General features: G+C 37.2%; 1 protein-coding gene across 10 annotated transcripts in view; it reads left to right on the forward strand.

Annotated features, from left to right (window-relative positions):
• The first annotated feature begins 3,029 nt into the window (after positions 1-3,029).
• Positions 3,030-25,591, forward strand: part of diaph2 (diaphanous-related formin 2) — a 551,295-nt gene continuing 528,733 nt past the window's right edge. For all 10 annotated transcript variants that reach the window (XR_013818231.1, XR_013818232.1, XM_079839686.1 and 7 more), the window contains exons 1-2: positions 3,030-3,102; positions 3,685-3,995. Coding sequence is in view for 8 of the 10 variants with exons in the window: in XM_079839686.1 (XP_079695812.1) it covers positions 3,909-3,995 (87 nt within the window). In the remaining 2 variants the exon portion in view is untranslated. The remainder of the gene's footprint in view (positions 3,103-3,684; positions 3,996-25,591) is intronic.

A 25,591-nucleotide genomic window follows, 5' to 3' on the forward strand; every position in this document is an offset into this window, starting at 1 on the left:
ATGACAAATGGAACCATTTACCCTGGAGTGAAGGGTTAAGTAAGTTTTTGTGAGGCATCTCCTTGGAAAGGGGAAACACTAAAAAGTTTGAAATGTCTGCTCACTGCAAATATTGCAAGAAGTTCAGGTTCTTCTAGAGCGCCAGCTACTGGAGTCAATGGGTCTTTTATGAAGTGTGATGGAAAGGCGATAAATAATCTAGCACCATATTTCTTTTTATCTCCTATATATGTCTAAATACTAACAAGGCCTGAAGCAGTTGAACATGTCTATATTTCTGGACCGATCAAACTATGGACCCTTTTCACAGGGTTCTCAGAAGCGAAAGTTGTCATAGTTGGGTAAACTTCTATAACAGTGAACAGGAGATTTTTTTTTGTGTTTGTCTTTCCAAAAGAGGGAAAAATATAGAGAGATTGATTACAGCAGTCAGGAAAAAGATAGCAAATTTGCCATCACTCCCTCGGCCGTGTTACCCTCGCAGCAGTGTTAATGAATTTTTTTGTCATTTACTGCTAAGATAATATAACACAAAGTAGGCCTATAACATTATAAATATGTATTAATTTAAAAATGAAAAAATGAAAATATTAAAAACTTTACTAGTTTTGCAACGTTGATGTTGAAACGCAAATCACAGTCCGTGAAAAGGGTCCATTGATTGTATATTGTGTAAATGAAGTCAACTGGCAAGGTGAGGAATTACATTTTTACAAACGTCAACATTTTTTGTCTTCTAGTACTTTCCAGTATGAAATAATGTGAGGAACTGGCCCAGAGCAATACAATTCCACCACACCACAGAAGGTTATCTACACTCTTTAGTAATCGGAATAGACTTTCATATGATTATAAGTCACAAGTCAGGCTTACTGTTTATCTTTTGTAATGGAAATTCATTGTCTTGCCCTTTAACACTAGGAATAACTCGACAGGGCCTAGTGAACAGGAATAAACACTCAAAGCGACAGTCTCATATGGCAAGGACTGAGTTAAATGGCAAGAGCGAACCATGGGAAATCACTGTCCATAATGGAAAAGTGGCTGTGGTATCTAATTATAGACCTGGCATGAGGATCCTGCATGCATAAACCACTCACCTAAACAAATAGAGCAGAATATATATTTTGTCACTACGGTCTTCAACACAACCCGATTACATTGTTTTATACACAGTAAATCCTCTATATAAGAAATCTCTTTTGCTTTATTTTATTTTATTATTTAATTTATTTAAGCATATTCATTGATGTTGAAGAAGAACTGAAGACGTTTCGCTGAAGAAGCACATAGGAAGGGCATGGTGTTGGCAGGTGCCACAGGTGATAACCAGACTGTCAAGTTTATGTCTACTGTGGTTACACCCTGCAACCGCAGTGTGAAATTCTGAGAGAGAAAAAATGTGACAAAGATAACAGTTCAGATTAAAAGAAAAATTACAACCAGCAAGCAATAAATGATTATGAATAAGTAAAAATATATCATGTCTACAATCACTGTAGCATGTTATATAATTAGTTGAACAAGCACATGCATTTCTCATTAGATACTCTACCAATTGTCCTAACCGTATCATTTATTGTCCATAATGTACCTAAAGGCCCAGAATATTTGAAAGGCAGTTAATGTGGCGTTTCCCGTCTGGGAGATTAAAGATAAAGTGAGTGGCTGAAATAAAAGCACACCCTTCAAAGTACTTCCCATACTGTGAGCTGTGATGAGGCGGGCACACAATGTGTGACAATGTGCTGTTGCTATAGACCTCCCAAATTCTCGTTGCTTCATTACACCCTTTTTGTAACCAAATAAACATTAAGCACTTCAAGCTATTTGTATTTTATTCCCTTTTAGTGCTATTCAGCTACTTTTCAGATGAGCGCTAAAGTGATTTTGACACACATATCTCGGCTGTGACTTTTATGTTTGTATTATGTTATTATTGCATTATGTGTCATTTATATATTCTTTGCATTCATGCCAGAGGTCAGCAGCTGTGAAAACAACTGAATAGGAGTCTTACTTAATGACACCATGCTGTAAACGTGTGTGGTGTGGGAACAAGAGAGAGGGATAGGCACACAATAAAGATTTGGACATGCCATTTATTGCTTTTTCTTAACGGCATTAAGCCTTTTAGTGCACATCAACACAACACAAATGCGGAATGAAAATGTATTTCTTTGTTTCTCTGTGTTGACATATTTTGTATGTCTTTTTGGTAAAAAGATTTACGATGCATTTAGTTCTTTTTTTTTTTTTACATTGTGGCTACTGATCCTTGTATCAAAGTATTGTTAATTGTTTCTAAGTTCTGTGTGAACTACACATGTTCAAGTATGTTTTGTATAAAGTACATGAATTCTTGCAGGTAAATTACTGCTTATTCAAATATACTGTACGTGTATTAAATTTGACTAAGCAGTAATTCACCTGAATATGTAAACACACATTATGTTGCAAACGAGCAGAGGAAAATATGTACACATAAAATATCTTTCAAAGTTACGTACTATGAAAAATTTTGTTGTTGATAAACACTTGGAATTACACAAGATGCACTTCTGTGATTGGTCTATTACAGTTCTCATGTACAAAGATGATAGGCATTGTTCTGTGTGGCTTATTTTGTTTCTGTTTCAGTTTAAGTTATTTTTGTATGAAAATGAGGGGATACTATTCCACACACAACATACTGTACAGTTGACATGTTTTGTGCAACAAAAGAAAAAAAAGGCTTTAAGTATGTGACGCAAAAAGATAAAACATCATATGATAATCATGAATTAATCAAATGCATTACACAGAGAAAATAAATGCAAACGTTTTTTTCATTATAATTGATTTTCACAAATATACTGATTTGCACTGCTCTGCAAACATCCACTGACTGAAGCCTATCCATATACACGGCAGTCAGTTTTCTAGTATAGTCAAAGGAGTCTCCACCCCACAAGTAGAGAAAGCCCGCCCCACGTCCAGATGTACAGTTCAATTGTCCAATCGGTGCTGGAATCTTTCTACCATGTGATCATTTGTGAGCAGTGGGGACGCGTCGATAGGCGGGGACAATAGTGGGCCTGGCTCGTGCGTTTGGTTGTGTAGGTAAGCCTTGATTGAGATTTTGTGAGTTTTATATATCATTGTGTGACTATTTTGATGTTTAATATTAATTCGCTATGTTAATGTAAGCAGACTTGGCATTTAGAGTCCATGTCTTTATTGTACACTTTTACTTTAAGCCTCACAGCGCTGGAATAACAGTTTCCTGTGTGAAAGTAACCGCCTGGATTGCAGCGGTCATTTCTCCTTTGAATAAAATCAGTTGTGTTTATTTCATAAAAATATAATGTCATATTGTATAAAACTCACAGACCTTCTTTGGGTTTTCTTACGAGACACTGAAATATATTCATATTGCAATAGACATACTATTTAATAGCTTGAATGTGAAATTTCGTTATTTTATTAGACGCGTTGTTAAAATGACAATAGTGTGTCGTCAGATGACAGGTTTTAACGTTACATTGGTGTATTAAAGTCGACAAAAGTTCACAAGCTCTGAACTGACAGCGTTTACACAGCTCTGTATTTTTTTTATTGCAGTTATCCCATGTGCTTTTATGTATTTTATAGTATTAAACACAGCGAAATGTAATTTATAACATGTTCATTGGTGTTTGACAGACATTGAGGAGCTGATTTTGAGGAGCTGACATTCTTTTTGGGACAACTTCATACACAGATGTTATCGTAGTCCACTGGATACGTGCATGGAATAGTTCTGGATCCAACTCATTTTTTTTCATGCATGGCATGGGTTTTGAGGAAACGTAATTTTTCATAAGTGTTTGCAAACTTGTGGGAAATACTAAGCGAAGTTACTGTTCAAGTGAAGTTTCATTCCGAAGATGGATCAGCAGGCAGCTGGAGGGGAAGACCCCAATAAACCCTCCAAAAAGAAATCCAATGAGGATGAGAGCAAAAACAAAAAACTGGTATGTATCATAGCTTCAAAATTCAGTTTGTTGTTGTTGTTATTTCTTAGTTATGTTACACAAAGTGTATGATGTTTTGTCTTTAGAGGGGTCATTCCACAACATGGGTGCCACAAGTGTTTTTAATAAAAATAATATTTCCACAACAAAAAAAAGTCTGTATTTTGCTGATGTTTTAAGACAGTTGCCTATAACAATACATAGAAGTTGGTGTCAGCTTGTTATTGTTAAAGCCATTGTTTTACGCACGTTCACGAGGGACACAAAAGGACCCCTTTTTGTGCAATGACCCAGTCAAAGTTCTTTTTTTCAGACCTTTGTATCCACCCAGACAGCTCTAGAAGTGAATGATTTTATCATTTTTGTTATATCGATCAACAAAGTTTGTCTCAAACTTGGAGCATGTTTTCACTGCAAAGATTAACAGGCTCAGTCTGCACTCTCCGGTCTCAGTCAGCTGTTGAAGCTATCACTGTATTACTTCACAGGACCCTCAACCTCGTGATAATGTGCTGTCACAACACTCCGAGTGTCAGTGGGGTCTGAAGTTGTGTTTGTGATAGCTGTGAACCTTCATGGATAGCTACGTTTATCATGAAGTCTTAGTAGTGAAACTGGAACTGTTTGTTTCAGTTCATGCTGACTGCCTTTTTGAAAGTTTTATAACGTGGAACGTTTGCTGACTTACTGACCTCAGGGTGAAGAAAGGCCATGTACTGAAGTTATTTATCTGTTATGTACTGTTATTTTTCTAGCAGCAAGCTTATCAGTCACGTGTTATTTTGAGAAAACAAACTAATGGCTAACTAAAGGTGTCAGTAGTAACGGAGCAGTGTTTTGTTGGTTAATAAAGCGTGTTAGGTATTTGTAACAGTTAAGCGTGTTAACTGTTTGATACAGAGCCAAGTAGTATTACTATGTCATACCTGTGTCAGTGTGGAACTGATTACTTCATGGTTCTCCTATTTCATTTGGCACTTTGATTCATTTGCTTTGACTTCTAAATATATGCTGGTTACTGGATATAGGACAGTCTATTTCAAGTTGCCTCCTCATGAATGTATTAATCACTTTACAAGACTTGCCTCGCTTCCCAAAAGTTGTTGCCTTGACTGTAGACTTCACAAAGCAGTCTGAAGATCATTGTCATATTGTAAGGTCTCGGACAGAGCTTATTGTCACAGTGGGGTTCCAGATCAAGCGAGGTGAATAAGTGACTAAGTCTGTGTAATCCGCATACGCATTGTAACTTTGCTTAACAGCTTGTCTCCAGTCAAATGAATGTGTCATGTACCAGCTTCATAATGACAGCACCTTTTTTTTGGGGGAGCTGTAGGACATTTATGAGCTCCATTTACTTTGTGGAATGTAAACCTTTGGGAGCCAGATGGAGACATTCTAATAGCCAGTGTGTAGTTGAACAGTGTGCTGAAAGTAGTAGAGATAAAAACCACACACTTTTCTTTTTGTATCCCAGGCTGCCTGAAATTCTAAGGCATATGGTATGTTGTAATACTTGTTTATGATTTAGTTTAGGACCTCTTATTTCCAGGAAACGGCTTGGAAGCCTCCATGAGTGGAGCGGGTGTGGCTTGTGAAGTTGAAAACACCCCACATTTTGGGTGCGTCATAATCAGAAAGGTATCTGTAATGCTGTTGTTAATAAATGACAGTAGTGAGTGACGTTGTATATTGAGGACTTTGCCATGTCTCCGGAAATAGAGCCATCATTAGCTGCGTTTTCATTACCCTTCAAATTGCTTAAAATTTTTACAATTGCATGAGGTGGTTTTTCAGGCAATTCGAAAAAGGAATATTCCGCCAAAGCGCAATAAAAACATTTTTTCTCGCATTTACAGGTCACCTGCCGTAGGTGGTGCGATATGTTTGGACAGTAGGGGTGTGAATCTTAAGGCACTTAACGATTCGATCCGATTCCGATTCTGGGAGTAACGATCCGATTCCCAAAACGATTCTTAACATACATTTTTGGTAACTAATTATCCTGCTGTGCAAATACATGAACTATACATTTGAACCAAAATTGGAGCTAATATGTTTTTATAGTTAGAATATCTGTTTGACAGTATTGCCATATTAAAAATGATTATGAAGATTTCTTTCAATACTTTTATTTTATTAACAAAGTTATATTCAAGATTAACAAGCTCTAATGAAACATAGTAAGCCATACAATTGCAAAGAACAATCATTAAGAATAAACAGTTTTACAGTTTCTTTTGAACATTTTAACAAAAAATGTCTTTAAAGCAAAAAAAAAGTTTACTTTGGTTCGAGCCACAAAAAAATCTTTAAAACATAGGCTAATGCAGAAGAAAAACAACTTTAGCGCCCGCTGAGAAGCCAAATTCAGTGTGTGCGCACAACATCTCACATGAGAACCTGCAACAGTCATGTTAGAGACTTTTAACGAATCACTTGCCAAAACGAAGTCTTTGTTCAGAATTTTCCATTCGTTTGAAACATTGTGCAGTAGTTCAGCAATATTCGATAAGTCACTCCAAAAATTATGCCACAGATGTTGGTAGGTTTATGTATATCCCGGCCACCGGGATAGGAGTGTTATATGGCATTAATGGCAAGGAAAGCGCCTTATAGCCTACTTGAGCACCACTTCGTTATTTTGGCTCAGAATTTTGTTTGTTGGAAATATGAACTTAATTTAGAAATGCGTTTGAAATTAAAAACTTTGCATTTAATAAGCAAAATATATTTTTGAAATGGGGAGGCAGCCGCAGCGAGTGCAGACACAGATCGGCCAGAGAAACGGAGGAGTGACTGCTGTAAGGCGTTTGTGCAAAACTGCATAAAAAGTGCGGGTGATGAACCCTCTCACTGGGAAAGTGTCCCCACGGGTGCGACTCCCCTGAGCAGGTCGTAGATTGTCCATTTTATCTTAAACGAAGCCAATTCACCAGCATACGAACGTTCACCTATCAACGGGTTTTCTGTTTGGCGCGTGCGAATATAACGATAACGAATCGCGATGCATCGATGCATCGACCTTTTCTCCCATCCCTATTAGACAGAAGAGTTTTTTTTCTTTAAATAATAAAAGACAATGAATTACTGGATTCTAAACAACAAAGAAATGCCACAATGTATCATGACCTCAAAGCAGATATGAGGTAGAAACACCTCATGCAGTATTTGACCGTTTCCAAGTATAAGCGGCTTTCCTTTAGAGATGTTCCGATACTCTTTTTCCCCTCCCGATACCAATTCCGATACCTGGGCTCAGGGTATTGGCCGATACAGAGTACTGATCCGATACAGCTGTATATACTACTAGCTAGGGATGCACCGATCCACATTTTTTCACTTCCGATCCGATCCCGATACCTGAATTTGGATATCGGCCGATACCGATACTATTCCGATACAAGAGCTGTGTTTGCTTTAATATTATTATTATCATTATTGTTGATTTTATATGAAGCTGACATAAACTCCACTCAACAGGCAATTATGATATGAACATAATAGTGACCCAAATTATCACGGTTATCAATTTATATTTGAAAATCAACAAACAAAAAATAAATCAAGCGGCTCTAAGCACTTTTTAAAGCTAGATTCTGTGGGATTTCCTTCCCTATAATGGCCGTCGTCAATGGCAATGCATAATGCATAAATCTCTAATATTATCTCTGTAAATATATATTCTCAAGCAATATTCTCATCAGTGTTCTATCAGCTATGAAACATTTAAATCTAGCATATTTTGTGTAAGAGCCCATACAGTATTCTAGTGAAAAAAAGCATATATTTTCATATGATTTGACAGTTTATTTGATTAAGTTAAATCCAAAAGGTGTGCATCATACCTAACACCTAGATGAACACATTACAGTCATTTTTATGAGTAAGTCATTCTCTTCAAATGCCATTTAAGTTAGAAACGTGTATAGCCTACCAATGTTGTATGTAACTTTAGAGATGGTCCCTAGATTCGCGAACGTCAAGCCAACCTAATGCCAGTCATATAAGATGCGCTGTGGTTCTACTGTGTTTTGTTTGAAACTATTTTCGGTGCTGAAATATAACAAAAACTGTCAATCACTGTATGATGAATTAATCTCCTGCGTACATAGCAAGTTTATCTCCGCTTTGAGTGTAGATTTCAGCGAGAGTGAGAGCCGCGCATGCTCTGAACAAAACTACGATAATCTGACCGCCTCTTATTATATTCATAAACTCAATATAAACACGTGTGATTGGTTATAATGCGCAACGCGATTACAACAGATGGCTTTTGAGAAGACTATAATAAGTTCAAAGTGGCTAGTGTGAGTGTTGCGCCACAGCCGAAATACACGCAGATGGCGATTGTTAATGTCAAGCCCTGATTATTATCTCTTAAATGTCACCCTAGTCTTGTCTGAACTTGTCTGCTTTTTTAAATGTTTGATTGCGTTCGTTGTGTTGTACGACGCGAGGGAGCTTCCACCTCTCTGAATTACGGTTTTGGAAACATTGTCTTGCTCTGCGGTGTTTCCAGTGTGAAGTATTTCCACACAGCTGACATTGGCTAGCCACAATGCTGCTCAATGCTATCCTGCTGCAAACTGCGGAACGTATTTCCTGAGTGGGGCGTGTCTCATAACTGTGTCTCATTGAGTCGCGCCTCCGTTCAGGAAATCCATTCCATAGTTTGCAGCCAGCTAGCAGACAAGCCGGCGGGAATCACTTTGAGTCATTTCAGCAGACAACGTTAAAGCGCAGACCTGGCTCATGTGTATCGGATTTCTCCGCAGGTTGGATCTGGGAAATCCGATACGTGAATTAAGCTGGTATCTGGATCGGATCGGCCCCATCCCTACTACTAGCCCTGTATGAATTGCTAGAATAATTTTATGGTGTTGTAATAATGTTTGTTTGTGTGGGAAGAAGGAGGCGGGAACCGGCGAACATTTAAGAGACTTTAATAAAATAAATCAACAAACTGAAAGTAAAAGCGGCAGCCCCTCACGGACGACTGCCACACACAACCAAACGTAAACAAAACACAATGTAAAATCCAGGCCTGGTCCTCTCTCGTCCTTCACTGTTGTCGCTCCTCCTTTATACTCCCGTCACTCCTCCGTGAGACACGAGGCCGATGCGGCATGCAGCTGGTGCTCCTCATCCTTAATGATCGCGGCCTCATCCCGCTCTCACGGTCCCTCTGCCTCGCTGCTCGCCACAGGTGTTCTTCAGACTTATCCCTTAATAAAACATGAACAAATACATACAGTGAACTACTGTATTCATTACAGTATTTTTATTGTCTGACATGCATTTGACAGTAATATTATTTATTTTTCTTAAGCGAAAAATAACTTCAAATGTAGCCACAAATCTAACACTGCAAACTGATAAAGGTATATTAGTTTTTCAATATAACTGTATAAAAAACAGTGCAACAAATCTAGGAATATAAAAAATGATATATTAATCACAAAATAATCTCTTCACAACCATCTAGGCATAATTATTATTATTAGTAGAGATGTATTATTATTACACAGAGGCATAGCTAAATCTACTGTAGGCTACTGTAGTACAAAGACCTCTGAGTGTCCGTGTTCATGATATGACAGTTTTCTCAAATGAAACTGTAAATCTTCATGAAGTGACAGTTTATGCATTCGTGTCCTCATATAGTGTATGTATAGTTCAAGTACTCGCCGATACCGATGCCAGAATTTGTTGTGGTATCGTGATATTTCCGATACTAGTAGCGGAATCGGAACAACTCTACTTTCCTTGCCATTAATGCTTGGATAACACGCCTATGTCTCCTTCGATTAAAAAAAATGGCATAATTTTTGGAATGACTTATCGTGAGAAGAAAATGTTTTGGAAATAGAAATAATGCCTAATGGAAATAGTTTTTTACTGACTTTTAGAAAATATTGCGAAAGTTTTATGCAAATATGTAATGGAAACCTGCCTATTGTCCCAATGTGTAGTGAGTCAGGGTCCTTAGCAGTGCACCCCCCCCCCCTCCCCCCACCCCCGATGCAAAAGTCACTTTTGATCAGTTTAATCAATGCGTCTTTGCTTAATAAATGTATTATCTTTTCCAAAAAACAAAAAAACTAAAAAAATCTTAATGACCCTAAACTTTTAAATGGTAGTGTAAATGTTTTTAGTTATGTCAAGCTCTAAAGAACTAAATTAACAGATATATATTGCTGAGAAATTGCTATTTGCAGAAAAAAATAAACGAGAATCACTATACTAGTGGATGTTGAGGCTTCCACACCCTCACACATGACCCAGCCTTTTAGAGTCAATCCTTAACACTGATGTCACTCTCTCTTGTACTAGTGATCTCACTATTGCACATCCTGTTGCTGATTTGGTGCCAGGCATGTTCTCTGTTGCCTAACTTATAAGTTCTGCTATTACACAATAGGAACCCGTGCACCTAAAGGGTGGTGAAGTTTAAATCCTGTCTTTTTAGCTTTTTCTCTGCAACAAGTTTGTCTCTATAGCACCTATTATGGCAAATTTCAGGGAATGCATTTGTTTGTCAGTAGATGTATAAGGTGGCATATTTGGTTGTAGTTTATTGTATGATTTCTCTGGATAGTAGAGTTTTTGGGAGATAGAATGCATGTCTGTGACAGCTTTAAGCGGGACAGCACTTCATGGCTGCTGGGAAGGATAATACTTCATGTAATAAAGTTTCAGCAAATGTTAAAGTGCCCCTATTATGATATTTTAAAGGTTCAAAATTTAGTTTAAAATAAACAAGAATTTTCCCAAAAACACATGATGTGTGCTTAATGGCAACGGGGTGTGCCAGACTTTTTGCATAATTTAAATGCTTTTGTCATTTAAAATGAAATTAAATATTATTGTGTGAGAGATTAATATCTTATTTTAACATAACTTCTTGTACTTGTACAATACCCTGTGCACTAAAATGTCTTAATGTAGATTTTGGTGAGCTTAGGTACGTTTACCCTACAGTTTGTAAACCAACATTTGCTTCATATTTTGTAGTTACTCAAAGTAACAATAAGAACTATAGAGAATCTGCATTAATCAACACGATTTAAGGCAATAACGGGTCCACAGCTGATTAGCAGAAATATTTCAGTAAGACAGAAATATGATAGTTATGCGAATTCTGCGTTGATCTCGCCGTGATTTGAGAAGCCGTCAAAATGGCATCTTCTCCACATGAACCAGCAACAGTGTTTGAGGGTGGGTCAAAATAGACGTTGTTCGCAGGCAGCCATTGATGACCATAGATGGGCATTATGCAAATGTATTACATCGTTACGTATGAATATCACGGAATTCCGACTGGAATTGACCACAGCATTGATAACAGATTTTGAGGTGGCCTTAAATGATTTGTGGTAAATTAGATTTTAAACAAAGTTGTGTCTTGTTAAATTGGAATTATGTACAAATATTTATGCACTAAAATCACACATACAGTAACTTGCATCCACAAAGCAACCAAAATTCATTCTTTGTCTGGGAGTTGGCAATTGGAGTGACAGCATTCATTGGCCATACAATGCAGGCGTGTCTAGCAACTTGACAAAGTTGAGAGAAGGGATTTCACTGTTTTGTTTGATTCTTGTGGATATAATAAATTTGCTGCATCATGTTAATATCACGTTCCGTAGTTATATAGAGCTGCAATATTCTGGATATATTGACTCTCGTTTTTTTGTTTAAAATAGACCCTCAGCACCTGATTGGGAGACAGGCTATTGTATGTGTTTTACTTTCACAAATTCATGATTGCAGAGCGCGCATTCTACAAGATAAGACATTCTGTTGCGCAACGAATCCTCCGCCATGGTCTCATCAGTCATCTCGCTTTACACTTTATCAATGAGCTGTGATTCCTGCTGAACTGGATGAGCAGAGCAGATGTTTACAATAGTTTACAATTGAAGCGAATTGTTTTTACAACAGAGTTGTTTTTTATTCCTATAAAAAAAAAAAAACATAACAACAGTGGAGGCAGTGCCGCGGTGCACACTGTTGTGTAATGTAAACATAGCGGTGGCATGTTCTATGCGAATTTCACCCTCACACTCCGTCATGGCGATATCGCGAGAAAGCTTTTCACTTTGATGAGAGATCTCGTCACACCCCTACTATGTAAAATTGGCATTACTTGGACTTTGAGAAAAAATTATTCATAGTGCACAGATTACTAGTTTACCAGATTACTAAGTGAACTGTTGGTTAGTTACGTCCTTTTGTCAATTATTCTGCTTATACTACAGTTAACTGACCTAAAAGACATTGTTCAGATGATTTATTTCAAGACATTTGTCAGGTTTTGTCAAAGAAGCGTATGTGAATTACCTCAGTTTGTGCATCTCTTACAAAAGTGTTCAGCAGCAGCGTCTACTAATACAAAACTGTAAGAACAGCGTCGTTATTACCTCACTAATGAGAAATGTCACATAGCTTTTAAGTTGCTAAACCAGGGCTCGACATTAAGCCTGCTCACATGCTTGTCCTTCGGACAAGTAAATCTGTCATTCACTTGTCCGAGTAAAAAATTAGCTTGTCCGGATTTTTTTTTTTTTTTTTTGTAAATATAATCTATTCTGAAGCAATATTCTCACCAGTGTTCAATCAGCTTTGACATATTTAAATAGGCATATTTGTGATATTTTTACCTTTTTATAAGGGGCTATGCTTCAGCTTTCATTTTATATTTTTAAATTTGATCTATAAATTAAATTAGAATAAGACACTATAGGCCGTTACCAATCAAATTAAATAATTTACACTGAAAAATTACAACTCCATTAAATAATGTTATGAGATTATTTTAAATATTTTTGAATATACAAATAAGAAATGTTGGAAAGATGAAACTAAACCGCCAGTAGGTGGCAGCAGGTGACCGTCTTAATGAGCGAGTCATTGAGTCGATTCGTTCAAACAGCTGATTCCTTCAAGAATTAGGCGGTTGTTTACGAATAGGTCATTGAATCTTTGATTCAACCGATTCATTCAAAACGCTGAATCATTCAGTAACACACTGTTGCTGTGAGATGTGTTACGTTTCTGTTGTGATCTTTGTTTGGAACTATTTTCGTGTATGTTAACTCTTCTTTGTATGAGCGGCACACATTTGTTTTCGATTTTCTCCTCGAGCTGCGCGAGCCTCAACAGCACAACCTTATTATTACCGTTCGTTTTATATTATTATCCACTATCGATCTCCACTTACACTAACTGAATGCAGAATCATTATTGCACTTTGGTGATTACCTGGTTATTTTTTTGACGTTTTAATCAGGATACTTGTCCGTCGGGCAAGTAAAATTCTTTTTCACTTGCCCCTTCAAAAAATCCACTTGTCCCGGACAAGCATTAATGTCGAGCCCTGGCTAAACTATTTTACTGATAAAATCATCAGAGCAGTGCTGACAACACGTTTCTGTGCAAGTGTGTGTCCGTACTGTATGTGTGCGTTTGAGTGGAAGAGCAGAGAGAGCAGGAGAAAGAGATTTGTGCCAAAAAACATGGAAATAATTTGTTGTTTACTATAATTATTTACAGTGTCATTGTGGGTTTTGTTTTTTTGTTGTTGTAGGCTGTAAAGAAATTTGAAATAACTGAAATCATTTGGCGTAGTATGGAACTGTAATGCGGTCAAGACCTGCCTGGAACTAGACTACTTTTGTTGTGCACACTTTAGAATGCTCGTCAACCAATCAGATTCAAGCATTTAACAGCCCGTAGTATAAGTAAAAATTGAAAACACGCACGAACACACACACACATGTTTGTTTTTGTGAAATGTGAGGACATTCCATAGGCATAATGGTTTTTATACCGTACAAACCGTATTTTCTATCCCCTTACACTGCCCCTGCCCCTAAACCTAACCCTCACAGGAGACTGTGCAGTTCAGTTTCTGTGAAAAAAAACCTTGTTCTGTGTGATTTATAAGCATTTTGAAAAGTGAGGACATGGGGAACATCCTCATATTTCACCCTCTTTTTGTAATACCTATGTCATACCCATGTCATTATACACATTTGTGTCCTGATATTTCACAAAAACATGCCCACACGAACACACACATGAACACACACGCACACGCACACACACACACACACACACACACACACACACACACACACACACACACACGCACGCACGCACGCACGCACGCACACACACACACACACAGAACACACATATATGTATACATGCTTTATATCGGCCATTGGCAGCACTGCTCTCTAAAATATCAACAGCACCAGCGGCCTTCAAAAATTTGAATCATTTGACCACTAATTATTAGTAAAAAATAAAAGCTGTCTCGCTGTCAAAATAAAATTACTTTTTTTTTTTTTAAACTGTCAATACATTTAAAGATTTGTAAAAAAGCAGTGAGCAGTTTGCAGCAAACCACCAATAACGTTAGGGAACGCCTAGCGACCAACAGATCCGATGACCTAACCATGGGGGTGGACAGAATTTATGGGAAACTTATGTGTTGCCAATAGATTTCAGCATTGAATATGTATGTATATTAGTTTGAATGAGAGCCATCTCTGGTTTTATGATAAATCTGTCCTAAGCTGGATTAGAGAGAGGTTATAACCCCTTGAGCATGCTAAGCATTATCACAGAGCGTTAGGTTCCTGTAATGCACTGGGGCTAATCTTTACAGTCTGCCCCAAGATCAGAGCCACAGGGAGAGAAAAGAGGCAAGAGGAAGGACTAAGAATGCAGCGTTTGTTTACAGCATTTAGAGAGGGAATGACATCATGGAGCTTCTGTTGATGGCACAAATAAAGACAAACACAGTTTTGGCACTTCAAGTTCTGCTCAGTTTTCTTAATGCGATGTTGACACACCAAAGTTTGTTATTCTGTTAGTCAGTTCTTTTTATGCACTCAACTTTCAGTGTGAAAGAATGCAAGTTTTGTATTTATGGAACGAATTCCTCACTAGTCTTCTAGCTGAGTCTTATGAAGTCATGGATGTGGAATTCTGACCAGCGCGTTTCCTCAAAAGGCATTCCTGAGTACAGAATAAATGGAAGTTTACCTCCATTAAATTCCATTGCAAATGAATGAAACTCCTAGAATAGAATAAAAGCCTGGCTGCTGTTATGTAACATACCATAACGGAGCGCAGATTAGTGCAGACGATTTGTACAGCATGTCCTCGTGTGGTCGTGCTGTAAGTGACTGAAGTGACGTACACTGTGTTTGTTATGAAAGCCGGTGACCCTGAAAATTTTGATTATCTACCTGTGTTTTAATAAAGGAAGAGGCAGAGCTGAATTGAATGGAGGCCTTGGCTGTTTATCATTAGTCAAAACAGAGGTGTAAATGGGCAGATTAAAAAAAACTTCATTCCATTCCTCAGCACTGCTGTTTTGTTCACATGAAGATGTGAAAAAATCAGTGCTGTGTTGCAGTTGGATGTGTTAAAAATCAGTGTAGGACAGTTTTGATGAGCTTAGGTGTGTTGTATACGAAGTACATGTTATTCAAATAACCATAGCTTTTTTCTCATGAGAAACTGCTGTTAGTTTCCCTAGAACAAATGTAACAACTCTTTTTTTGGCCAGTCTGTTCTCCCAGGACAAGTTAAAAATATTGACTTTAGTGTTTGTTTGGCCGTGACTTGTCAAGGTTGTTTAAATTCATCATTAATGAACATAAAACGAATGACAATCTGTATGTGTACAGCACTAAACAAGCAATGCATCTTGGAACTTGGGCACTTTTATTCCCATGCTGTCAAGCTGTTAATAATGGTCATCTTAAATGTTGTCACATGCAGTTCAAGCATAAGTCAGCTTACTGTTAGTGAGAAGTTCACTGAGGTAGATCTGCTTTTGTGGCTTACACAGATGAACGGTCAAGTTAAACAGGGACACTGCATTCACAGTGTCAAACATAGGCATTGTGGCTGGAACGTCAGGTTAATATTAACAGCCACATAGAACAATACTTTGTGGGTTTGTTTGTTGCAGGTTTGCATTGTACATGCATATACAATGGGGTTCAAAAATCTGAGACCATGCTTTTAAAGTCTGAGAAAATTTGTATTTTTTTATTTACAAGTTATATTATCTACATGATTTGAGTGAAACATTAACATGAATTTTGGAATGTCTTTTTTTTTTATTTTTTATTTTTTAAGTATGGCATTAGTTTGTTCTTAAAGCATTTTTCTTAAAGGGTTAGTTCACCCAAAAATGAAAATTCTGTCATTAATTACTCACCCTCATGTCGTTCGACACCCGTAAGACATCCGTTCATCTTCGGAACACAAATGAAGATATTTTAGTTGAAATCCGATGGCTCAGAAAGGCATCCATTGGCGCAATGGTCTTTACACTAGAGCTGCAACTAACGATTATTTTTTCTGTCGACTAATCTAACGATTATTTTTTCGATTAGTCGACTAATCTAACGATTGTTTTTCCGGATTAATCTTATTAATCTTTTTTACTGATTATTGTATTTCAAAGAGGGTAGTGAATTTGTATATTATTTTAACATGAAATCAATGAATGATGACAATATTAATTGTATTTCAGGAAGGGTAGTGTACATAGTAGGCCTATGCCATTTTATAATGAAATATATGAACACAAGAAGCTTTTTAAACATAATATATAATGATACTATTCATCATAAAACGTATACAGAGTAGGCCTAATTAGGAAAAGTTGTTTACTATAGTAGTTGAGTATGATTTACTTATTGATTTGTGTCAATAGTAAACGAAAATGCACTTGTATTTATCTGCAAAAGGTTCACAAAAGGTTCACATACAGGAGCTTTCAGCATAGTTTTAATGTATAACTAGTCGTCAATTTTGAAGATACATGTGCATAAACAACGACTAAAGCTGCCAGAAGTTTTTGCCCAAACTTCAAAGACACATTTAAATGATTAAAGCTAGAGGCATATCTTAACTTTAATGTTACTTTAATCGTGCAAACTACCTATATACAGCATGTTATTATGCATATGTGTTTGGGACAGAGGGGAACCGGGTCGCATTAACAGGAGATATATGCAGCCCATAATAAATAAAAGCACGAGACGTACTGGGGTCGGAGAAGAACCCAGGAAAATGTGACCGTCTGTTGCAATACACGCGCCACGGTTCAGCTGTGCGAGAGAACCATGGAGAGAACACTGGCAGCAGGGTTGCCAGGTTTACACAACAAAACCCACCCATTCGTTACTCAAAACTAGCCCAAAACAAGCCCAATCGCGTTTCGGGGAGGTTCTCTGGTAAACATCGCGTTCGGGGGGTTAAATATGTGTGTTGTTTTGCTTCAACCCGCGGACATGAGACACAGCCCGCGGCAACAGTGTAGTAGCCCAACTCCGCGGAAAAAAACGCGGACTAGGCAACACTGATTGGCAGTGTGAAAGCTCCCGCTCTCCACGCGCACAGCTTCTGCTCTGCCGCCGCGCGCAGTGTGAAACCGACGTTACAGAGGGAACAAAGCACAGTTTTATTCGGCTTCTGTTTAAAGTACTCCCACACTTTTGAATGTCGCGGTCTGGCTTTATATGATAAATTATCATTTTCACTATGCCCGGGATCAGAAGCTGCCATTATTCTAGATCTGCTGTTCCATTCTAGAACGTAAATAATGTGCCGCCGACGCGTCGACGCATTTCACGCACGTCAACGTATTTTCGTAGTCGACGTCATCGACGACGTCGGCGCGTCGTTGCAGCCCTACTTTACACTCTCAAGACCCATAAAAGGTACTAAAGACGTTGTTACAAAGTCCATCTCACTACAGTGGTTCTACAATAAATGTATGAATCGACGAGAATAGTTTTTGTGCGCAAAAAAAAACTTAAATAATGACTTGTATAGTGATGACTGATTTCAAAACACTGCATTATGAAGCTTCGGAGCGTTATGAATCAGTGAGTCGATTCAGCGGTTTGGATCACCAAAGTCACGTGATTTCAGCAGTTTAGCGGTTGGACACGCGATCCAAATCATGATTCGACTCGCTGATTCATAACGCTTCGAAGCTTCATGATGCAGTGTTTTGAAATCGTCATCACTCTATAAGTCGTTATTTCGTTTTTTTTTGCGTACAAAAACTATTCTCGTCGATTCATGAAATTATTGTAGAACCACTGTAGTGAGATGGACTTTGTAACGACGTCTTTAGTACCTTTCAAGTACATTGTGCCAATGGAGGCCTTTCTGAGCCATCGGATTTCAACTAAATTTAATTTTTACTAACCATTACTGAGTTTGTAAAAAAACCTGGTAATCATGTGATGCAGTATTATTTTATTATAATTTATATAGTATTAAATATTTATAATATTTTGAATGGACTTTTATATTCTCAGTTGTTGTATTCATTTTATTAATTTTTGGTGCTTGTCATTTTATTAGTAAAAAAAAAAAAAAATAGATTTCATTTTAGTTTTAGTTCTAATTTTAGTTTTAGTACTTGCACACAGAAAAATGTCACACTTTTTTTTTTGTGTGACTTTTTTAGCCCTAAAAGGTGCATATATACAATACATATCTTAAGGTACTACTATGAATTAACATTTTTGTGGTTAAAAAAAAGGTACAAAGATGTCCTTTTTAAGGGTACTGCCCCAGTAACAAGCTGTTGTACCCCTAAAGGTACAATTGACACATTTTTTCTCAGTGTGTAAACTTATTTTATTTCAGTTAGTCAAGTCAGCATTTCTAATTTATTAAAATAAATAAATAAACTTACAAGTTTAAATTAGAATCCCATCATTTTCAATGTGGTCTCACTTTTGAACCCCAAACTAAATGGTTTGAGTGTGTCTGTAGCTGGCCATTTTAAACTCAAAGAGGGGGTGTGGGGCATCTCAGAGAAGCCTACAGGAAATGGAACACATGTTGAGTGTCTCAGTGCTCACAGGAAGTGAAGAAGGGAAGTGCTTTAGTTACACTGGGGGATGATTCTGACATCACCCTTTCAAACAGATGTTTTCGGCAAGTTTCCAACACTCTCTTCATAATGCTCACATTGTCACATGGCATGAGGGGGCCATATCAGTTGAATTAGAGCTCAGAATACTTAATGTTGTCATTTCTGAGGGGGATTCTGTCTTGAATCAATCACATGGAATGGCTGTCCAAAAAAAGCTGTTCACACCAACATGTTTCAGAGAAACATAAACATTGGCTCAGTTTTCCTGAAATAACTAATATACCAAAGATTTCCCCCATGTTAAGGCCATAGAGCTCTTGGAATGGGTTGTTTGATGAGGGCCCCTCCAGTATTTTGAAGTCATCAGTCATTCCTGCATTGTGCTTCACAAAGGCTGAAAATGTTATTCTGATGTATAATATATTTTTATGCTAAATAATATTGTTTTTTAAATATTTGTTTTAGATGCTAGCATGTTCACTTCATTCAAATATGTTTGTGCATGTTGAGAACAGTGCAGCTTTGTTTGGGCGGATGTATTAACAGAGAAAGGGTCTGTTCATTAAGTCAGGGGCATCTAGAAGCATGTACAGTCAAATTTAGTCCGCAATGATGGTTGTGAGCTAAAATAAGACAGGTGCTAAACAGACAAAGCAAGCAACCTCTTCTTGGTATACAAAAACTACTCTGTTATAAGGTTAAAATCTATCTCTAAAACAAGATTGACTGTTTATTTTGTTAATGCGTATATTTAGTTATACTATCACTGTTGCACTGTTATTGTAATGGAGGATTTTTTTTTTGATGATCCTTAAAGGAACACTCCACTTTTTTGGGACTTTAGTTTATTCACTGTATCCCCCAGAGTTAGATAAGTCCATACTAGGGCTGGGTATTGACACAAATTTCACAATTCGATTCGATTTCGATTCACAAGCTTTCGATTCGATGCGATTCAATTCAATATCGATTACTTTAGATATATATCAGGTACAATACATGGCCAATTTTCTCAAGGAAAGCAAATCTCTGAACTATGCCTAATATTGAACCTACTAATATTGAATGTAAAAAATGAACTGATTTGTATACAAACACTTAAATTACACTAAATTATGTTTTTTTTTATAAAATAATTATAAAGTTATAATATTAACTTTACAATTACATAATCATATTTATACCCCAATTAGTTTTTTGAAATATAAACATTTGGCTGTCATAAAAACTTGCCAGATTTATTCATAGGCTACATACATGCATTCAATTGAAGAACATTAAAAATAACAATGAATATGTAATGTGGTGCACATAATTATCAAAATGCTCCTCTAGAGTTATTTTTTCTGGCTGATTTAAAGCTTACTAACGAGTTTATGGACACTGGATATGGTTTTTCTGGGGTAAATGTGATGTAACATGACATTGTTTACTTATTAGCCATTTTTTACGTCTTTCTGCGGTTGAATCTTGCGCTATTCCATGTGACATGATACGGATTTCAGTAAGTTATTCTGTATCTTTTAACACACCTTCAGATGCTTATTCATGTTTACTTTGTGCTGTAACTGGTATTAAGGCGGAAGAGAAGATCAGTTCATGTGCATTCCACGCTGCCGGTTCTCTTGAGCTGAGCCGCGGCAGAGCGATCTCGCGCCACAGCGCCAAAGCGGTATTTATGCTTTTGAATTTCGTAAAAAAAGACGCAATTTGAAATATGAGACTGTTTTATATCAATAGTAATAAACCACAAAGATTATAGCGATTTATTGGATGGGAGGTGCGCTACAATGTTTATTGCATTCATTAACTAAAAACAGGATGACTAATCGATTCTTGGGATTTAAGAATCGATATTGTTTTGTAAAAGTGAGAATCGATTAAAATCGAGAAATTTATATTTTTTTTACCCAGCCCTAGTCCATACATACCATTCTCATCTCCGTACATCCCATAACTCTGTCTGACGCACCCACCGTTAGCCTAGCTTTGCACAAAGACTGGAGGTATATGGCTCCAGCTAGCTTACCGCTCAATAAGTGACAAAATAACACCAACATTTTCCTATTTACATGTTGTGATGTGTATAGTCACAGCGTAGACACTATTACATGAATAGGGTGGTCACTACTGTATTGCAGTTGTTCCCGTGCTCCATGTATCCCCTGTAATATTAGTATTGTGTTGTCACTAGGGATGAAACGGTATGGAAATTTAACATCACGATTATAGTGACCCAAATTATCACGGTTATCAATATTATCACGGTTTTGTTCAAACGAAATGAAAGTGTTCAAAAAGAACAGATGCACACACTTAAAACATTTCAACAAGTTTTATATTTGAAATTCAACAAACAACAAATAACTAAAGCAGCTCTAAACACTTTTTTAAGCTAGATTCGGTGGGATTTCCTTCCTTAATGGCCGTCATCATTAGCAACGCATAACACATAAATAATAATAATTTGTCGTGAATATAATCTCTAATATTATCACTGTAAATATATTCCCAAGCAATATTCTCATCAGTGTTCTATCAGACACATTTAAATCTAGCTTATTTTGTGTTAGAGCCCAAACAGTATCCTAGTGAAATAATGCATATCCATATTTCCATATGATTTGACAGTTTATTTTATTAAATATCAAAATGTGTGCATCATACCTGACACCTAGATGAACACTTTACAGTCTTTTTATGACTGTCATTCTCATGCTATTGAAGTTTGAAACGTGTATAACGTTACCAATGTTGTATGTAACTTTACAGACGGTCCCTAAATTCGCCTGCGTTATGCCAGTCATATCAGATGCGCTGTGGTTCTGCTGTGTTTTTTTTAAACCATTTTCGCTGCTGAAATAGAACAAATACAGTCAACCACTGTATGATGAGTGAATCTCCTGCGTGCATCCCACGTTTATCTCTGCTTTGAGTGCAGATTTCAGCGTGAGCGGCGCGCGCTCTGAACAAAACTAATCTGAACGCCTCTGATTATGAGATATTGCATTCATAAACTCAATAGAAGCACGTGTAAGTGCTTATAATGCGCAACACGATTATAACAGATGGCTTTTGAGAAGACTATTTTAAGTTGAACAGCCAGAGTGGCTATAGTGCAGCCGAAATAACGTTACACTCGCAAATGGCGGTTGTTAATGTCAAACCCTGATTATTATCCCTTAAATGTCACCCTAGTCTTGTCTGAATTTGTTCGTTCGCTTCACGTTATTATTTCCCAGACGTAGGTTTGGTATTGAGGTCAAAGTCCACTTGCCTTGCGTTCGTAGTTTTGAAGTGTTTTCCCTATTACAGTGACTTTCTTCTGGCATGTTCTGCAGACAGGGTGACCATCTTAGATTAAGTTTCCCTCAGGACTTTTTTAAAAGCCAAAATATGACCACACCTCAGATTTGGTCCTTTTAGAAGGCAGAACAATCCCCCAAGTGCTGTCACTGCTTTCTGCCATTTCTCCTCATTCAGAAAACAGCGGTGCGCCAGACTGACGCTGACTGGACAAGATGTACCGCGAGTTTTCACAACCGTGATAATCACACGCGGTTTTAATGATAATAAAATTTTATACGATATTACTAACCGTCACTAAATTTTATCGTGGTTTATCGTGAAACCGGTAATCGTTTCATCCCTAGTTGTCACGAACGCGCTCTGACTGTCACAGTAACAAATGAGCGGTGCCAGAGGTAATTCGGCGTCTTGTCTATCAGCTTCCAAAGTTTGTAACTCCTTGTCTGTGTATTCTGGCTCAAAACGATATGGTTCTGGATTTTGGTTTGATACCGGTCCTGCGAGCAAATCACTCTGCACTCCGCAGAAGTAGAGCAGTGCTGTGCCTTCTGAGAATATAGTCCCCAGTGTGTATACGTTTATAATATGGCTGTGTCTCATGTAACCTTGTTATTTGTACACGCTGTGACTATACACATCACAACATGTAAATAGGATAATGTTGGTGTTATTTCGTCACTTATTGAGCAGTAAGAGCTGGAGCCATATACCTCCAGCCTTTGTGCTAAGCTAGGCTAACGGAGGGTGCGTCAGACAGAGTTATGGGATGTACGGAGATGAGAATGGTGTGTATCTATGGACTTATCTAACTCTGGGGGATACAGTGAATAAGCTAAAGTCCCAAAACAGTGGAGTGTTCCTTTAATGGATTAATCTAATAACATGCTCTACCTTTAACCTATAAACGCCTTCTCTTCAACCAGTAGGCTCCATTCTCATTAAACTTTTGACTTTTTTTTTGATAAAGTCCTTTTGTTGAAGGACTTTTTTTGTTGGAGTTAAATTGGGTGATGAGCACTGCTCAATTTTGGCTCTAAATTGTGGAATAGCACAAGAAGCGTACTTTTGTGAAATGTGAATACTGAAGGACGAGATGAAGCTTAATTTTTTTGAGGTTACGGACTACATTTACTATCTTACTATCTTTACTATCTCTGTTATCAGTCCATTAGCAAGCTAAACTCAAGCTCACTCTTCTTTGTCAAGAGGAAAGATCAAATACTGCACCTGAGTTAAACTTGCTGTTTTCTGCCTGTAATTTACTGTAGAGGATTATTGTTCATTAAATGGTATTATAGTAATACTGAATATGATTTCCTTCCTCCCACATGTATAATTATTTGTGCATTCATAAAACTGCACTTGCCCTAGGTTAATGGTAGATTTAGTTTTTATTGTGTGGACTTTCCAAAGCAGCAGTGCGATGTATTATTGTTTTTCCCTCTTTTTTTTCTTAAAAAGGTTAAAATGTCAGCGTATCTTGTGAGATTTGTTGCTCGGTTCAAAATGTTCATTGTGCTTTGCAATAGTTAGTGATTTGCACAAAAATTGTTGACAAGTTCTTGTGAGACAAAAAAAGAGTGACCTTGGTTGGTCGTGTGATGTGGTGAGAGGACAGCTTGGCACATAATAAAGTCTTTGTTTTAGCAGCAAAGTTATCATTCATCTCTGGAGTCTATTCAGCTTTAGTCACTCAGCACATTTATAAATGAAAACTAAGCTCAAGCCACAAGGCACACCAGAAACAATTACATTATCTGCACTGATGAAACCCATTAAACTGCGGGTTTCAGTTACTAGAAATTGCAATCTTTTTGTCTTGAATTCAGGAATATTCAGGCCAAGTCTATTGTGCACCATTCAAGGTTCAGGGTTTTCCTTAAACTAGGCTTTATGAGGGAACTGAGAGTTTGTGAGTTGATAAAGCTAATAATTTCTTGATGAAAAATTTAACATTTAAAGTAAATAAATAATTTTAAAATACAAAGTCAAACTACACTATTTTATATATATTATGTTATGTTTTCATAAAATCTGGGGATACAAGTAAATATTTTAGGTCAGGGATTCAGGGACAAAAAGTTTGGGAATCCCTGTTGTAGTGGAAATACTATAAATTATGCTGCCAATCAGAAGTTTGAACACACTTACTCGATTCTATTTTCCACATTTTAGAATAGTAGTAAAGCCAATAAAACTATGAAATGATACTAGGGATGTAACACTTCAATTAGGGTTCGGCCGATAGACGATAGTATCGCGTCAAAATGACTTTTCCCAAACTGTAAATGTTCAGTTCATCCAAAAATTTTAATTCTGCATTTACTCACTCTCATATCCGAAATGTATGTGTATGTGTATTTCACCGTTCAAGCTCAATTAGGCAGCAAAAAGCACTTGGTTCTCATGCGCTTTGAGCAGCGTACGCTGTCTCTTGAAAGCACGCACACATAGAATGAGTTCTCTTTCGCTGCTTACGACGGTTTAAGATAACTTGTTTTTAAACTACAATACTTAAACGCATACATGAATAATACATGATACTTTAATGGTGTTTTATGTCCTTTATGGAGTTTGACAGTTGTTTCTATAAACTATTATTGTATAAAGCACAGCATAAAGATTCCTTCAAAAAGTTCTACTATCTTTGTGTTCCTTAATTTTAAAAAAAAAAAGGTGTTTCAGGTTTGCAGTGACCTGAGGGTATATACAGACAGACTTTTTATTTTGGGGGGATATATTATTTTCAACTTTCATGCGAAAAGGTTTTTCAGATCTTAAGAAGCAAAATCACTCCAAGTGTGTCCAAACTTTTGACTGACATTTGTACATGAAAAAAACGAAAAAATAAAAATAAAACCCGAATCTAGAGCTAACACTGCTTATCTAGATTATGAATGCATGATATGAACATAGATGTTGGTTATGAGGGTTTTTCCGTCCATAGATTGTTCTTAAAGAACTGGGTCACTGTATGATTATGGCCTGATTAAACTCTGAAATTGTAGAACTGGACTTGAAAAGATGTGGACAAAGGTTGAGGGACAACGGGGAGGAAATGAACGGACGGACGGGGAGGAAAAGTGAAAGTGACATTTGAGGGTGGCTGAGTGCAAATAATCGTGTTTGTATTTGAGCTGAATACCACAGATGACATCACCGTTTCTTCTCCTGAAGTGAAAGAGCGAGTTGACACAGGCACCCAGTCCCTTCTCTGTTTGGGGGAGAACCACAGAAAGCAAAACACCGGAAAGAGCTTCAGTCTGTATATCATTAGACAGATTACATCTGCAGGCCCTGCCTTATCTGGCTACACTCAGATAAGCCATGGATTGAAAATGAAGTCAAA

The sequence above is a fragment of the Gobio gobio genome (genome assembly GCF_949357685.1).
Source record: "Gobio gobio genome assembly, chromosome: 16".
Taxonomy (NCBI): Eukaryota; Metazoa; Chordata; class Actinopteri; order Cypriniformes; family Gobionidae; genus Gobio; species Gobio gobio.